The 18,688-nt window shown below is 35.9% G+C and overlaps 1 protein-coding gene across 2 annotated transcripts; it reads left to right on the top strand.

The window, feature by feature from the left end:
- The first annotated feature begins 1,069 nt into the window (after positions 1 to 1,069).
- On the top strand, positions 1,070 to 13,606 carry LOC147385913 (UDP-Glycosyltransferase superfamily protein). 2 transcript variants are annotated; one of them, XM_086422216.1, is made up of 14 exons: positions 1,070 to 1,850; positions 2,037 to 2,123; positions 4,628 to 4,728; positions 4,985 to 5,035; positions 6,491 to 6,662; positions 6,793 to 7,113; positions 8,460 to 8,663; positions 8,770 to 9,282; positions 9,368 to 9,577; positions 10,455 to 10,643; positions 11,241 to 11,413; positions 12,315 to 12,467; positions 12,560 to 12,641; positions 12,740 to 13,606. In XM_086422216.1, the coding sequence occupies exons 1-14, from the start codon at positions 1,392 to 1,394 to the stop codon at positions 13,127 to 13,129; spliced, it is 3,105 nt and encodes a 1,034-aa protein (XP_086278342.1). In that variant the 5' UTR covers positions 1,070 to 1,391; the 3' UTR covers positions 13,130 to 13,606. The 2 variants fall into 2 exon arrangements, with proteins under 2 accessions (XP_086278342.1, XP_086278343.1); XM_086422217.1 differs by lacking the exon at positions 4,628 to 4,728 and having other exon boundaries at positions 1,709 to 1,850.
- Positions 13,607 to 18,688: the final 5,082 nt, after the last annotated feature.

Here is an 18,688-nt window from a genome sequence, read left to right as displayed (position 1 = left end):
CTATCATTCAGTCATGTTCCAACGTGGGATTTGCATTTGACAACCCACATGAGATGGGCTCACATGATTTTTTATTTTATTTTAAGAGAATAGGCTTGCCACCATTTTCATTTAAGGCTCCCAATCCCTATATGCTTTCTTTATAAAATGGAATGTCGTGTACATGGCACATTTTGGTTGGAATTTTAAACACATTAGACATCTAACCAAGTCATTTTTTACGTGGCACACATCTCCACAATGTATTTGATCTTCAATAAAAATATGTCATGTAGACAACATATGTGCTATAGTAATAGGACATGGCTGTGGATCGCGACTCTAGAGCAAAGTGGGGATATAACAAATGGTCCAATCCCAATATAATGATCATTGGACCCACATTAACTGCCACATGTGGTGCTGCCTATGCTACTTACTCTTGCCTGGAACAATGGATAACCATTTCCAACATTTTGTGGATTATAATTATCTTCTATAATCACAGAGAACCCTACATTTAATTGGTCCCACTAAAGTAGATCAATGGACCATTTTTGTGGATCATAATTATCTTCTATAATCAATGATCACCATACATCTAATGGGTCCCACTAAAGTAGATCAATGGACCATTAGACTAAATGTCTGACTATGAAAACGAGTCAAACATCTGGTGGCCAAGATCCAACAAGAGACAAATGATCGACGATCACATGTGCCGCTGTTCATGGGAATAAGACCGCGCTTTTGATAGTAAAACTAATCGCAAGTACAATATCTCATAGGTGGGTCCCACACGTAATCCCAACAAAGAATTGGTCACGCGACAACAACAGCTGCGTTTGAGACGCTTTTTGGTAGGCCGCTACAAAATTTTGAGGAAACCCACTTTGTTATATGACACGTGGCGTTTAAAAAATTTATTTCACGTTTTAAATATCAGCCGTATTGGAAATGCCACGTGTAATAAAAGAGGAGATGTGGCTTCAAAAATTTGAAGCAGCCTACCCGCTTCAAAGTTTTTTCTGCAGAGTATCAGGTTCGAGGTTGCCGTCTTCTTCCCATGAAAATAAGCTTAACCAAATTTCACACTTAAATGACGATATTACCCTTCATTTGGTTTCTTGAATATTCAAGTACCCCTGCCGACTTTAATATGTAAAATTTATTAAATTTCAGGGGCAATTATTATTAAATCAATTGAGCGATTAAATCAGATGAGAGAGAGAGAGAGAAGAAACCGAATCAGATTCATTCATGTCGAACCACTCAGCTCTGTTCCAACTCTCACAGTTCGAGGAGTCTCTCTTCTGGCGTTCGTCGCTAACATGCGCTTCTCCCGCTATTAGCACCACCCGAAGCTTTTCTTGATTTGCTATCTTTCGATCGAAAGAAAGATATACAACTAGATGGGAAGAAATTCGAAGAATCCGGAAACTAAATCTCCAGTAGAAGAAAATAGCGATCTAGGGTTTAAGTCGATTCGAGATAGATTCCCGTTCAAACGAAATCCTCACACTGAGAACCAGAAAGATCACGGCGAAAATGGAGATCGTAGGCCCGATCGGCAATGGCGGAGTCGATCTCACCATAGTAGAGGCGTTCGCAAGGGTTTTTCATTCAAAGGAACGTATTTCTTCTACATCGCTGTTATCTTATCTATCATGGTATTCATCTTGGCTTCGATAGGGTTGCAGAACTCAATGCCAGGAAGAGAAAACGGGAGATCTTTTCGCGAAGGATTGAAGTTTGGAGGTTCTCTGAAATTCATGCCTGTTAGATTATGGACGAGATTCGCGAAACAGGGAGGTCTTGATCGGTTGCGGGCGGAGGGAAAAATCGCTATTCGATCACCAAGATTGGCTATTGTGAGTGTTCTTTTTTTACTTAATTCACCAAAATTGGCGATTCTGTTAATTGTTTGTATTAGCTATTCTTGTAAAAATTGGATCCGATTGAAAATTGAAATTATTTGAATTTGATTCGTGAAATGTTTTAGGCGGAAGTGAATTTTACTTTGCCAATTTATGGTTCTTTGTTGATTTACATATCAGATCTTAGGGAACACAAAGAAAGATCCATCGACATTGATGCTGTTTACTGTGCTGAAGAGTCTACATGGACTTGGGTATGTGCTTAAGGTGAGTGGCTCTTAGGAGCAGATGTTGCGAGTAGTGTTGATTTTCTAATATAGTCCATTGTGTTGGCATTCCATATTTAACAAATAGCCATGATTTGTGAATTTTGGAATATATGTTAATATAACCCTAAAAATGGAATAAATATTGGTATGTCAAATTGTTTGTGAGCTTTGTGCTGTTTATGTGCAATGCCGATTTATTCAATGCATATTTTATAATTTTTAATCCTTTATGAATTTATGAATTTGATTTGTTATGAGCTAAACATATTCTCATCATTTTGAAACATGATATGAGTATCTGGTTAATTTTTGATAGATTTTAGTGCCACACCAACTTTTGCTAATGCCACCCCAATTCATATGTAAATCACCAAAGAATTAGCACGCATCTTGGGGTGGCGTTCGCGGAAGTTGGTGTGGCAATAGAAACTCTCTCTCTCTCTCTCTCTCTCTCTCTATTATTATTATTATTATTATTATTATTTTTTCTGTGATTACTCTTTTTCCCTTTATATTGGTATCGATATATATTGACTTTTAAAGACAATTGAGGTTGGTGTGGCAATACAAACTCTCTAATTTTTTTTTTTTTTCTGTCATTACTCTTTTTCCCTTTATATTGGTATCTATATATATTGGCTTTATCATGAACACATTTGAACCTTTTAATGATAGGACAATATATGATTATTTTAACCCCTTTAATGAATTGTATTATCTTTTGACCAATTTCCCTCGTAATATGAGATGGTAGTGCTAGTTCACATGTCCACGTGGGAGGTTCTCTCCTTCTTAATGAGACATTGAATATAAATAGATCAACCTTTCTTCCTTATATGATTTCTTCAACCCTCTTCTTTCATTTCTTCAGCAATATTATGATATTTTTTATTTCCAATACTATCAATTTTGTGTGATTGTTGTTCTGGTGCTATCTCAATTGATGTCTGGCAAGTCAAGGGGGTAGACTCAAGTAACTTATTACCATAAAAGGAAATAACTATGCTACAAGGGTGGAATCTACCTTCAAGGGACAATACTTCCAACAAGTGCTTCGGTCTGCAATTCCAATAAATGTATACGCTTAACTCATTCAAACTATTTTCTGCACAGATTACCTCCTCTCTTGTTTGGGACACACCTAGAAACTTCCATTGTCTTAGAACCAACTATGGTGATTCTAGTTACAATTCCAACGTGCATGCCATGTGATAGATTGGCACTCTTTTTTTTTCTACCCACCAAATTAATTTTCTAGGGAGCTTATTATATGTTTATGTCATTCAATAAAATTCGTGTACATTTTTATCCCTTTTTCCCTCAAAACTTCTCTTGCAATTGACCTAGTAAAAAAAGATACTCTTGGTAGTTGACCTCCTTTGATGTAGCCAACTTGGTTATTTGATGTTTTGTTTCTTTTCTTAATCATTTATCCACCACTATCCCACAATTTCACATTTTCCTTATAAGCTTTATCCCACTTTAATTTTGACAACTTTGCTCATCTATTTTGTTCTTCTGAATAGGTACCATAGTGCTTATCCATCCATTAGGCATTTTCATAGTCTCAAAAATCTTGTTAAATAACTTAACCAACAAAATTGACCATGTTTTTAGATGCACTAAGTAAATAACATAAAAAGATATCAAAGAAGGCAACAAGAATTGGATGCTTGTAAACCTTTAAGCCACACCTCGAGGCATAAGCGCCTCACACTTGTGAAAACTATACAATTAGTTTCTCCTATGCACTTCCAAACCTAAATTAGAATATCATTTGGCCCACAGACACACACGCACGCGCGTGGACACACACACACACACTCATATATATATATATAGGGTAGTGTTCTTTTGACAAAATCCTAGACAACATTTTAGACAAAGTTTTGTCTTATATGGCTAAAAAGTTTCGAAATGGATTGATTTTTTGTGAGGATGATCTCCATAGTCAGTAGATTATTCTCACAAAAAATCAGCCAATTCTGAAACTTCTAACTCCCATGAAAAGTGGTTACAAACTAACGGTAAAAATTGACGGTTCACGATTCTTCATCTTATAAACTAGGGTTAGAAATTTCTGAATTGGCTGATTTTTTTTGAGGATGATTTTCTCACCATAGAGATCACCCTCATAAAAAAATCAGCCCATTCTGAAATTTTTAGCCCATCTAAGATAAAATGCTTTGTCTAGAATGTTGTCTAGGATTTTGTCAAAAGAACACCACCCATATATATATATATATATTTCTCTATCACAAGCCAGCTGCTGGACTGGTCAAGTTACCTAGGCCACCGCCCTGCTATATGCAAATATTATAGAATGATAGATAGATTTACTTGGATCATGAGCAATTACATGATAACATTCTGCGTATCTTCTAGTAGTTTGTAGTATATGTGAATTGTGCGCAGTCTTCTAGGATTACTTTACACATACTACATAACTATTCTAGGTGGGTTCTCTCAAGTATACACTTTTTTTTACTAATGCTTCTACAGATATATGCAGCAGAGGATGGTGAGGCACATTCGTTGTGGGAACAAATAGGTCAACTTTCCATTTTAAGCCCCAATAGCACTGGACATGTTGATTGGTCAATGTAGGTTTCACATGTGATTTATTTCATATTTTTTTGTTCTTTTGCTGATATATTTGCTAATTTAGAGAATTTTTTTACAATCCAACCTTTTTCAAGGTACATATCATATTTTCTTATGATGCCTTTCTCATTGTGGCTTTGGCCTTTCTTTATGCTTTATTCACTTATTGAAGTTATGCAATATGTGAATACCTTTTGCGGAGATGCTTATTTTTAGTTAATATAGATGTCTCATTCTGTTTTTTATTTCTTACAGTTTTGAAGGTATTATTGTGAACTCTCTTGAAGCAAAGGAATCCATTCCAAGGTATGCTTTGCTTGATTTAATATTAGTTTACTCATTTGCGCTCCCTTGTATGTGATGGCTTAAGAGCGTTCTTCTGACTGATCCAAATGGTGGGGCTGAGGCTCTGTTGATGATGATTATTCTGAGTTGTTCTTTCCTTCATCGTAGGATCATGAGATACAAACAAATTGGCAAATTAACTTTAAAGCTATAAAATGGCTTATCTATTTTTAAAAGTAGAGAAGCATTACATGAATTATTCTTTAGGTGAGTTGAGGAAGAAAATTGGTTTCTATGAAATTTAATTCAGAGTTAAATGTTATCATCAACATTCATGTCCTATCCTAATACTTTCGGTGGGTGCAAGGATCCGTTTGGGGCATCCTCCATTATTATGTATGCTTCAAACCATTTCTCAATACCTTGACCCATGCCATTTTCATCTTTCACTTCCTAGTTTTTAGAGCCGTAGATCTACACCACTGTGGTCCTCAATCCTCACTGGTGCTATTGGTTCGCTTTCACTGCACGTAACCAACCATCTTAAGGGACTCCCTTTTAGGTAATTGGGGGGATATTAACCAAGTTGAAAGGTTGCAAAATGTCATGAATTTTGTCTTAATTACTAACAAGTCCTTAAACTTTCCTAAGGGGATTAGAATCCAATACCATTCTAGATTATCCATTGTTGATTGTGCCTGTGTGCCATGTAATGGCTGCATAACCATCAATACCTATTTTCAAATATTCACCAAAACGTTAGGTTAGGGCATTAAGCTCTAATGTCTCTCAATTGAGCCCTCTTGTTTTACTCAGCATTAAAAAGGTCCATCACTGTTTTATCCTCCTGTATTGGGATCCATTTTCAAGAGTATATTTTTTGTATTGTACACTTCTTGGGGATATATAGAGAATGCTCATGCAATTGAGTAGGCCTGTAGCTTGGATGTGGGTATTTTTAACAAATATAGTTTTTAGTTGTTCATGGCTCATTTAAGAAGAGAGACGCATTTCAGTCCTTTTCATATTCAATACAAGGTCCAGCAAGGTGGTGTTATAGTTAGTTTGTTGGATGTATGGAACTCCATTCACAAGCTTTTTGTAGTTTTTTATGTTCTTTCCAATAAATTTCGTTAGCTATCAGAAGTATGAAAGAAGAACATGCATCTGAAAAATTTGGTTAAGTGTTGTTTTATTCACAAATGATTGTAGGGAGATTTCTTTCACCATTTCTGAATACTGCTTTGCTTTACTTCCTTTATACATTGCTTTATTTTGAATGCATGCCCCCACATTATGGGGATTCCCTTGCACTTTGATGTCTTGCATTGATTTGGCTTGGGCCTGGTTATTTCATAATGGACTCTTTCCATGACCCTTAATAGCCATTCTACATCTTTTTTCGGACATTAATGTTGGCCTGTGTCTTATGGCGTATTTTTATGCTATGGTTAGTGAGTTTTATATGGTATGCAGCCTTATGCAGGAGCCTTTTTGTTCCATACCGCTTATATGGATAGTTCAGGAAGATATCCTTGCAAAACGCCTTCCAATGTATCTGGAGATGGGCTGGGAACATCTTATTGTAGAGTGGAGAAGTGCTTTTAGAAGGGCTGATGTTGTTGTGTTTCCAGATTTCTCTTTGCCGGTAGATCCCCTTCTTATAAATTGTGTTGATTATATAAACATATGTTGCTAACTTCGATTTAAGAAGCTTATCAGACAATCTAAATCTCTGATGCATTTGTCAATTCATTTACTGCTGCTTCCTTTGTCAGATGTTATATAGTGTGCTTGATACTGGAAATTTCTTCGTAATCCCTGGCTCCCCAGTGGATGTTTGGGGTGCAGAACACTATATTAAGTCCCATTCCAAATACCAGCTAAGGACGGACAATGGACTCGGTAAAGATGATCTGGTGGTTTTGGTTATTGGAAGCTCTCTCTTCTACGACAACCTATCGTTGGACTATGTTGTGGCCATGCATGCCATGGGACCTCTGCTGTTGAGATTTACAAGAAGCAGGAAGGTGGAAGGATCATTTAAATTTATCTTCTTATGTGGGAACTCCACGGATGGATATGATGATGCTTTGCAGGTATTCAACCACTGATTGATGCATTGGATGCTTTATACTTTTCTCCTGTGTGTACGGCATTAAATTGTTCCTGCCTTCTCCATCCTTCTTTGTAATTGGCTTTGTACTGGAATTTAAAGGTTGACAAATAACATCTGTACCACAAGAAAGCTTTCAAACATCTTTTCATGGATTATTGAATGGTCCAAGCATCTCAATGGATCAATAGTCTTACATTAAGATGGAATTGAATCTATTATCTATGAAAAGAGCAATTGGTATATTTTATTTGTAAAGGTGATTTCGGTTGGTGTGGTTTTATTTTGCATGAAGGCTCCTCAATTCATATACTGTTCATCTCCATAGGTAATTTCACCATCAAGGGTAGTTCAGTGGTAAATTGGTATGGGTTAGCAAGTAACTTTTGTGATACCTTTTCCTGTAAAGGGTCACCTTCTGATGTTGTCAAGTAAATAGGTTTTCATCAGAACGGTTGATGCCTCATTCAACCCATTAATAATCCATATTGATTTCCTCATTTCAGTGGAGGTAGTTGAGTAGTCATAGGTGTAGGAGATACACAGAAAAACAGAGGTAGAAACCTACTTTTTTCTTAGAAACTATAACCATCTAGATATCCACACTTGAATGTGAGCCTACGTACGTTTTAGACTGAATCTCATATAAGAACAGTCATGTTACACTTCCTTGCCTCTAATCCAAGACACCAGCTTGATACTAGAACTCATTTACTGAATTGGTTGTATAGTTAAGCTCATGGATGACTTCCACTGTCAGGATCGCGATAGTAATATATATGCATTAATGATTTATGAACTTAATGAAATCCATCATTTAAAATGTTGTACCCATGTTGGCTGAGAGATTCCATCCATGAGTGGACATGTCATGCTAATATGATGAGCATGTTAATCAACCATCTATCCCAAAAGGTCCGACACGTTAGGAAAGGGGCGCACAAATGAATGTAACAGGAAATTGGGCTAAATAGGGGTACGATGATGTGTAACACCCGGGAGCAGGCGAATCCCGCACTCAACACCCCTCTCACTCAAAGGTTGAAAAGAATCAAACATGCCCACTTTCCAAACTTTTATAGCCTAATAATCTTCCAAACTTCCACTTTGTGTTCCAATAACTTTTGTAATCTATCACTAATTACTGTTTATTCTGCTCTCTTTGTTATAGGTCTTATTTTTTATATTGTACACATACTTTGGTTGGAATTCTTCACAATAATTGCCTGCTCCAATACAGTGGCACATTGATTCCAATTTAAATTTTTGCTAGATTCTCTTGATCCTCCTATTGCTTATTCTCTGATGTGTAATATGTGAATGGTGCAGGTAGTTGGTTCACGTCTAGGTCTTCCTCGTGGTTCTTTAATGCACCAGGGTCTGGATGGTGATGTGGACAGTGTTTTATTGATGGCTGATATTGTAATTCATGGATCTTTCCAAAATGAACAAGGTTTTCCTCCCCTATTGGTCCGGGCCATGTCCTTCGAAATTCCTGTCATTGCACCTGATTTGCCTATCATAAAGAAATACGTGAGTTTATTCTGGGGTACCTTATTCTTGTAAACCTTTTGTCTAAAGCATATATGGTATTTTGCACTATGTTCCTTATTTTCGTAACACAATTATGACATTACAGGTTGTGGATGGAGTCCATGGATTAATTTTCCGAAAGCGTGATCCAGACATGCTGGTGAGAGCTTTCTCACTTTTAGTGACAAATAGTAAACTTTCTAAATTTGCTCACCTGGTTGCTTCCTCTGGAAAGTTGCTTGCTAAGAACATGATGGCATCAGAATGTGTATCTGGTTATGCAAATCTTCTAGAAAATGTTATCCATTTTCCATCAGATGTTGTGCTACCTGGTCCTATTTCTGAGCTTCAGCAACGCACATGGGATTGGAATTTGTTCCGAAAGGAGATGGAGCCGAGAGAGAACGAAATTCCCAACTTTGATCAGGACAGTAGTCATATGAGAAAATCCAGTGTTGTATATTCCCTAGAGGAAGGATTTGCCACCCTCAACAATGTGAGGAACACTACTGAGGATGAAACTGATATTTTGACTCAGGAAAACCCAACCGAGTTAGATTGGAAAATTTTGAGTGAAATTGAAAATTCTGAAGATTTTGAGAGGCGTGAAACAGAGGAGGTATGGTATTTTTCTGGTATAATTATCTTTTTAAAAATCTTATCTTCTAACAACACTTTAATAGAATATCATTCCATGACTGCAGCTAGAAGAAAGGATGGAGAAACCCTCAGATTCGTGGGATGAGATATATCGTAATGCTCGAAAATCTGAAAAACTTAAATTTGAAGTAAATGAAAGAGATGAAGGAGAGCTTGAGAGGACTGGCCAGCCATTATGTATTTATGAGATATATGCTGGAGCTGGTGCCTGGCCATTTTTACACCATGGTTCTCTGTACCGTGGGCTAAGTCTTGTGAGTTTCCTTAAGTTAGTTTCTATAAATCATTCCTTTCACCAATTCTTCTATTTTCTTGTTCTCTTTTTTAAGTTTTTGGACAACTCTTACAGCTAGATTTCAATTATAGTTCTCCAAAAATGGAGCTTATCTGAGTCTCTATTTCTACATCATGCTTTATGTTTGGATTTATATTAAAATGTCGTTCTTCAGCTTCCCAATATTTAGGATGTTATTCTGATTGTTATTTGTTTGCTCTTAATTGTTTCAACCATCATGGTTTTTGACCTTGTCGTTTCCTTGTTGCTTATATTTTACAATTTGCCGGTCCAGATAAAACTTAGGCTGAAGTAGTTGTTCTCTCTGTTTGCGGGTTGCTTGTGTATATGGAGATGAAACATTCATTTTTGGGTTCGTGTCATTGTCATTTGTAACAGATTAATTATCACATTTTCCTCTTTTTTTCCTATTAACTCACCGTTCTTGTAGTCCTCCTATGTGTTCAATATTGCCTGCAACAATTCACAAGCCCTGGGACTTAGACTTCAATCTGGTCATTGGCTGTCATTTCTTTCGGTTTAGTACTTGCTGATAAGATGCTGTGTTCAAACTTTCTAATTTAGCTTCCGTTGTAAGCATTTGAAAACAAATATCCCTTATACAAAGACCCTCCTCCCTCTTATTTGATGTAAAATGAGGTTATTACAATTGCCTAAACTGCGTGGAAAAATGCTAGTTACTGTAATTGAACTTGTGTGTTCATTTTCTCATAATCAAAGCCTTTTATTTATGTAAAATGAGCTTATTACAATTGACTAAACTGTGTGGAAAATGTTAGTCACTGTAATTGATCTTGTATGTTCATTTTCTTACAATCAAACCTTCTTACCATCAGTCAACAAGAGTGAGAAGATCAAAATCAGATGATGTGGATGCAGTTGGTCGGCTTCCGCTCCTGAATAACACATACTATAGAGATCTCCTTTGCGAGCTTGGGGGCATGTTTTCTATTGCAAATAGAGTGGATAACATTCACAAAATACCTTGGATCGGGTTTCAGTCATGGCATGCTGCTGGAAGGAAGGTATGTCTTGTTTTGGAGATTTTCTTTTATTTTGGCACAACCGTAGGTTGAGTGTTTTAGTTAATCAGAAACATTAAACAAATGAGAAAGAGAAGAAGAAATAGATTAAGTTGTAATGGTTTGCATTGCTTGAGCAAGATATGTTTTTTTATTATTATGTGGAATTACAAGTTCATGGTATCTTCTTTTCTCCCTTTTCCTTACTTTGATCAGATGGCTTGATTTTCTTATCAATATCTTGTTGATGGCTATTGTTATTTAAACTCCTTACCTAATATCCTGTCTTAGCATTTGGGGAAAGTTGCAATTTGCAATGCAATGATTCCTTGCACATAGTTTCCTAGGTCTGTAGGTTACACATAGGTTATAACAACTTTGCCTAGACAAATAGCACACAAGCTTTCGACAAATTGTCCATTATGAAAATCCCTAATGATTCAAACACTTGGGCATGTTAATACAGAAGTAGGCTAAAGTAGCAATTTATGGATTTCTTTTCTTCTTTTTTCTTGTTTCTTCATTTATAAAATTTATATTTATCAAAAAAAAAAGAAAAAAAAGAAAATGTCAATGATAAAGTTCCCCCCCTTAAAACAGGTTTCTTTATCTATTAAAGCTGAAACAGCTCTGGAAGAAACTATACAGGCAGAAACTGAAGGAGATATTATCTACTATTGGGCTCGGTTGGATCTAGACAATGGAGTTGCAGGAGGCAATGATATTCTTACATTTTGGTCACTGTGTGATATTTTAAATGGTGGTCGCTGCAGGTAGGTTTTCTACAACATCAGAATGAATCACATCCTTGCATGTGATTCGTGTTCACGTGTTGGATTGGGTTTTGTGTTTTGACTCTGGTTGATTTGCTCCATGCGTCAATATGGTTCTTATTTGATAATGACTTGCATATAAAATTTAAATTATAGACAAATAAAATTTTATATGTTCATAAAAAAGGGTATTCTTTCTTTGTCCAACCTTACCTAATGTCTTGTCTTAGTGGACCGAAAGGGTTGTGTAGTTAATGAACTACATCACTTGCAAAATTTTCTAAACCCTCTTTGAGGGTATAAAATGACAGATATTCAACCAATAAAAAAATTGTCTTCAGAGATATTCTTGTACCATAACAATGCAATTTTCCTGAAGGTTATAGTGGAGTGCAACTTTCCACAATATTTGTAGGATCTCCAATTATAACAATTCTTTCATTCTAAATATATATATATATATATGGGTCCCGTTCGGCACCCTAAGTTTTACCACACACTTTAACAAACGTGTTTTGTCCTACATGGGTTAGAAGTTTTGGAATGGGCTGATTTTTGGTGAGGATGATCTCTATGGTGAGGAGATCATCCTCACCAAAAATCAGCTCATTCCAAAACTTCTAACCCCATCAAAAATGATTTACAAAAATGGACGGTCCACGATTTTTCAACTTGTAAACATGGGGCTAAACATTTCGGAATGGGCTGATTTTTGGGGAGGATGATCTTCTAATCATAGAGATCATCCTCACCAAAAATCAGCCCATTCCAAAACTTCTAACCATGTAGGACAAAAAACGTTTGTTAAAATGTGTGGTAAAACTTAGGGTGCTGAACATTTCCCTATATATATATATATATATTTGGGGGGGAAAGACACCTTATATTTAAATGCATGCAGAACTGTTTTTGGGGATGCTTTCCGCCGGATGTATGGTTTATCACCAGAAATAGAAGCTCTCCCTCCTATGCCCGAGGATGGCGGTCACTGGTCTGCACTGCATAGTTGGGTGATGCCAACACCGTCCTTTTTAGAATTTGTAATGTTTTCGAGGTAAGAGTGGAGATAACTTCAACCATGACTCTCATGTCTCTCGAGTATTGTTTGAAATTTTTCGATTGATATCTTCCATTACTGTATCACAGGATGTTTGCTGATTCACTTGATAGCTTGAACAATGAATCGAACAACACTAATACATGTTTGCTAGGATCTTCAGAGCTAGAGGTAAGCTACTTGTGCTCATGTAGACTCCAATTTTTAGGTTTTGGATTTGATTGTTGAGATTTAGGGCTTTATGTTTGTCATTGTTTTGTGATATTCAGAAAAAGCACTGTTACTGCCGGATGTTGGAACTCCTGGTCAATGTCTGGGCTTACCACAGTGCTCGAAGGATGGTTTACATAGACCCAAGATCTGGAACACTCAAGGAGCAGCACCCAGTCGAGCAACGCAAGGGGTTCATGTGGGTGAAGTTTTTCAACTTCACATTGTTAAAGAGTATGGATGAGGATCTGGCAGAAGCAGCAGATGACAACGACCATCCAAGGGAGGGATGGCTTTGGCCCTTCACTGGGGAAGTTTATTGGCAAGGGATTTATGAGAGGGAGAGAGAGGAGAGATATAGACAGAAGATGGATAAGAAGAGGAAGACAAAGGAAAAATTATTTGAAAGGCATAAACATGGGTACAAGCAAAGAACCATTGGAGGATAGAACGCTGAAATAGACAACACAGAGAGGTCTAACACCTAACCATCAAACTTTTCTTTTCTTACTCCCGAACCCATAAGTCATATATAATCAACCAATCAAGAGACGAAGAAGAAGCTCATACAGATTTGAGGAGAGAAAAACCATTTTTCTAACAGCACCACGACAGTTCACATTTACTGAAGCCTGGTTCGCATTCTTTCATTTCTACCTGAATTTGTTTCCATTGGAGTGGAGAGGAGACATAAAAGGAGTGCGGCTGGCAAACAATTGGTTATTTCGAGTGACTTCGAACGCCACATAGGTATTGAAGGGTCGATAAAAATTTACATGCACGCTAATTAACATTCATTGGTTTTTTTTTTTTTTTTTAACTATTCAAATACATTGTTTAGTGGGAATCTGTATTCTTTTTTCCTCATTGTAAATTCAGTCAACAATTTTAGAGGCAATGCCAATGAGAATGTGAGTCGTTGTTGATGGTTGGGTTGTTTCTTCATTCCATGCATAGTTGCAATGATTTCAGGGTGATCCCATAAGTGTTGGTCGTGGGGCTCCTATGATAATCAGCCCAATTTCCCAAGAAATTGTTATACTCGATTTTTCTCTTTTTTATTATGGCAAGTAACTTTATTTTCATTCCCTAAGGAAAAGAAAAAGAAAAAGAAATTTTCTATGGGATGACACGCTCCCTTCTAGTTTTTGACCCAGCTCGTCTTCTTTGCGAACTAAACGTAAATGACCCCCAACTTCCTATATGGAATTTACTTCTATGAACTGGGTTCGTTCTAGAGTGGTGAACCGTGAACCTGAATTTTAACTAAGTCGACTGACAAACCAGATAACATAGGTCCTCAACTTTCTGTGGTCAGTTTTATATTCAATCTATTTTCTTGTTAAATTTTTTCTAATAGCAAAATTCTCTGAATTTTTCAAAAAATTAGTAAAATTCTCCAAATTAAGGGTAAGTTGATTAATTTGGCGTATTGATGAATTAATTGACGATCCCTCGAGTAATCATGGAATATGAAATATTTTTACCTTTTACCTCTAAAATTTTAGTTTTATTTTTTAATTTTTAACATTCAAACATCAAGAAGAAGATAGGATTTAGAAAGAAGTTGAAGATGATAAATTTTGATAATAAATCCGATAAAATATTTTGTATAATCTTCGAAATTTTCTCAAGTTTTTAATGAAATTTTCTCGAATTTATCTGAATTAACGGAATAATTATTGATTTCGAACTTTGTTGCTATACTCTATATCACTGTTCACGCTTTTATATATTGAGGTTGAAGAAAAATTTGAAACTCTTGGCTCTATCACTGTTCATCCTTTTCAGATTTCATGTTTCAGGGCTTGTGAATATTTGCGTGACTCTTAAAGATTACACTAAAAAAGTCAGCTTGATGGAGGATTTCCAACCATTGAAAATATCTACAAAGCTTATGCTGAAAAAATTACTTCAACTAATGACAAGTGACTGAGTTCTGGTGCGTAAGTCCATTTCAAATTACTGACTGACTGACTTGGATGTGCGTACGGAACCATATATATTTTTTTTCACCTTGTGTATCACGAAACACAGGACAGGATAAAAACGTAATGTCATCATCCCCACGACAAAATGCATCGTGGAACACCTTTCAATCAGCTTGATGGATTTGATGATTACTAATCATTCGATTTGAGTTTTTTAAAAAAAATGATTTCTAACAAAGATTTTATCATTTTTGGGCAAACAAATCAAACTACTTGATTTCACCAATTAGTAAAAAACTTGATGGGTTTGATGGTCTAAAATGTATTCCAGATGGCTTTTTGTGATAGGGTAACATCAAGATTTTGTATCAACCTAATATACTCGATAATAAATCTTTGTATCAAGTAATATCTATAAACAGTACTTAGTAGATGTAGATGAAGCAAAGTATACTTAGTTTGAACACCAATTAACATTTTGAGGTCTTTGGGTAGCCAACGCTCAACAGTGTATCTCACTCGAAGCACAATTCCCATTTACACTTTGATCAAATCATCAAAACTAAACACACGTTTTGAAAAGTCGGAGAAGCTGTAATTTATATATACTTTTTCTAAAACAAATAAATTCTAACAAAATCTATTGAAGAGTACCCAAATTTATAGGTGTCAGATCTGAATCTCTGGAACTAAAACTTATTCTCAAATTATCCCAATTAAGAATCAAGATTGCAGTATCTATGCTATGCTTTTCCCCTGTAAACAATATAACCCCAGTTAGGCTCAAGAGTCAAAATGCACAAGTAGCTTACTATTATTATTATTATTATTAATTGGTCTGTTTGTTCTTTGATTTTCGATCTCCTCCTAGTTGATGTTGATTAGATTCCTTGATTGTGTGGTTGCTCTTGCAAACACACTTCAACCAGCAAGTCAGTCTAAATTTCAATAGAGTTTAGGGGAGTTTTCAATTAAGATTGTCCACTTTTGCCTTCTTTGATTATTTATTTATAGATTTTCAAATTCTTGGTTTTATCAGATGATGTCTTGATTATCACTCTTGAAGATGTTGACACGTATTACCTTTCAAGGTGTGTCCTTAATCATTTTGCACATGTGATTGTTCTTTTGGAGGATGCACCCACTCGGCTTAAACTCAGAATTTAATTTGTAATTGGCTTTATAATCGATTCAAAAGGTAAGTTGATAAAATTTTTGCTATTATGGAGAGTTGGCCAATCAACAAATGTTCTGAACTAGGTAAAATTCATTCTTTCTCCCACTACTATTATTATTATTATTATTATTATTATTATTAGCTCATGAATAGGACTTCTGCCGTTTTATTCAATTTTTCGCTGATCGAGATGCCAAACATACTAGCCATCAATCACGCTCAAGAAAATTAAGGTCAATCGACTGATACTAGGTCATTAAACCTCACCTCTTCACAGTTGCTGCTAAGCAACGACAACTGTCTGGACAACGTTTCCAAATGTGTCCCTAGTTCTTTGTTGGTCCCAGTGTGCTCGTACGGACATCTTTTGCAAATAGTTTTCTTCAAAGATAAGTAATTATCCAAGTATCATACACAATTGCATTAAGTCACCCATGAATGACTTTTTACTCTCGCACAACATGAAATGTATTCTAGAGAAAGAGGCCTCTAAATATTTTTTTTCCCTTCAAAACTTCTATTACCTCCATCAACTTTTGCATATAATACAATTAATAAAGAATAATGATGACTGCATGTGGTTTAGATACACGGTTGGGTATGTGGTTGATGTGAGAAGGGCATATAATCACATAACTTTTTTCTATGTATCCTGATGAAAAAGATCTATGATTCTGTACCCTTACCATGTCAGTCTCGTATCAAAATCGCGTGCATTCATCACAACTCTTAATAAAATTCCAATACACACCTCTATTTCTAAAAAAAACTTCTTCGGATATCAGGAGAAACACTAGAAAAAAGAAAAAACACACTAAAAGAGAGAAGGTTGATGGGAGTCAATGTTTGCTGACGTTAACATGTGAAACCGATATTTGCATCGTCTCACCGTGTTTTGCATGGCAGTCTACTCTTTTTGACTTCATGGATGTGTAGCGCTAGGGAGGGGTTAAACTTGACACCTACATAGGTTGCTAATTTTTGTTTTGGCCATCTTGACCTACACTTCTTTAGTTCTCTATTAAATATCATTAATGAAAAGGAGTCAACTATGTTGGCATGCCATCTTCTCTTTCTCTGCTATCCTCTGGTCCAAAGAAAGTGGATTTGACTCCAGAATTCTTTTGTGGTCCTATGTGCATGTACACCATACTTGTTACACATGTCTCACCCCTTCAAAAGGGGTCAGGGCTCAGGACCATATGGACACAAGTATGTGATTATCATTTTGATGTATTCTTCTATTCTTTCCGCATTTGACTAATTTCTCTCAAATATGAATTTTTGTGTGCTCATAGAGCCCATAGAAATCTGGGATCGACCAATCACATGTACCCATGTGTATTGAATGGCATTCTTAATTTATAAAAATATCCTGATTAGTTACAAAACTACCCTTATATGCTTGACGTGGTCTGTGAGCAAAAAACGACTCATCAAATTCCCTTGGACTTTCTTTCATACCTCTCCTTAAATTCCTTCAAAACCCTGATAAACAACCCATTACAAATTCACAATCCTTCTCCCCCACCATCTCTTTCAAATTAGGGTAAATTACCATTTCATGTGCTGAATATGGGAAAATTCATATTCCACTACATTATTCATTTTAATTCCCAAAACATACTTTTTAGTGAGATCATCATTTTTATAAAATTTGTGAGATCGTCCCTTTTAGAATAAAGAGCAGTGATCTCGCTGTTAAATATAAACCTGATTTATTTTTTAGAGAGATTGTTACTTTTATAAATTAACGAGATCATCACTTTTAGAATAAATACCAATGATCTCGCTACCTTTATTGAAATAATTAGTTAATGTGGAAGGTTTTTTAGGCCACACTCTTCGAGATGTGTAATGCCCTTGATCATGCTTGATGGATCTTGATCTGTCGACTCTACTGCTTTAGTGGATGTTGCTTTAATCTTGCTCTTTTGCTTCACGAGGCAAGTTCGGATCCGAGCTCCCGGCGATGAACATGGTGAAGAACGAGGCCCAGTGTGTCAAGTTAGATTGGGAGATAGAACTACATTTAGATACCTTAGAGAGGATGATAAATAGTACACTTTCCAGGGAGATTTTGTTTAAGCTTAATTTGTTTTGTAAAATCTCCAACTCTTTGTCTTACTTTGAGTGGTTGTTTTATAACTCATTGATTGAACATGTGTCATGATATAACTTACCTAGGTGTACAAGCTGAGTGGGTTGTGAGTTGATTGCGCTCTTGGGTTCTATTCCCATGTCTCATTAATGATTGCACTCGGGTTTAATTAAAAATATCCCTACACATTAATCGCTGAGTTAAATCGATTTCATGACTTTGAAGTTGGTGAGTCAGAAGATGTCGTTGTCAGCTCTGTCATGATAACTATTAGTGGATATCACATTAATTTTGAATATATCTTTATAATTTTTAACTTAGACCGCCTTGAATTCTTTGTCATATTGGTTCTGAGAAAAAAGCTCAGGTGTTACTAACTTTTCTTCCTTGTGATGAATATTTCCATGGATTCTTAAGCTAGGTATTATAATATCTTAAGACTTTTGGACACGTTTCACTTCTTTGTGCTGTGACTAAAATGAGTTCCACGATTATGATGCATTGTAATAAGGTGTATTGCACTACACCGTATAATATTTATTGAGATTATGATAATGTTAATGTGATTGTGATCAAATTTCTTAGGGATAGAGTTTATCTCTAGATAAGCTTGGTTTCAATAAAACCCTATTACGGTTGCTAATAGCTATTATAAAGGGATTCAATTAATCATATTTTTTTTATATCAGGGTATCAGAGCCTAGTCTCTCTTGAGAGATCCGATTTAACTAGTTCACCTTCTGCTGTCGGTGGTGTTATTCATCGACGAACAAACACTATTTTATTCTTTCATTTTATC

Source organism: Akebia trifoliata, chromosome 14, assembly GCF_017979445.1.
Source record: "Akebia trifoliata isolate Shusen 1 chromosome 14, ASM1797944v1, whole genome shotgun sequence".
NCBI classification, from domain to species: Eukaryota; Viridiplantae; Streptophyta; class Magnoliopsida; order Ranunculales; family Lardizabalaceae; genus Akebia; species Akebia trifoliata.
Note: the sequence above shows the minus strand (reverse complement) of the source record. Positions and strands in the feature narration are given on the sequence as shown.

Bases quoted from the DNA above. Each gene is read 5' to 3' on its own strand.
- LOC147385913 (XM_086422216.1), top strand. From the start codon at position 1,392: ATGGGAAGAAATTCGAAGAATCCGGAAACTAAATCTCCAGTAGAAGAA. The intron at 1,851-2,036 runs GTGAGTGTTCTT...TTTACATATCAG, and splicing joins GATCACCAAGATTGGCTATT to ATCTTAGGGAACACAAAGAA. The intron at 12,642-12,739 runs GTAAGCTACTTG...TGTGATATTCAG, and splicing joins TAGGATCTTCAGAGCTAGAG to AAAAAGCACTGTTACTGCCG.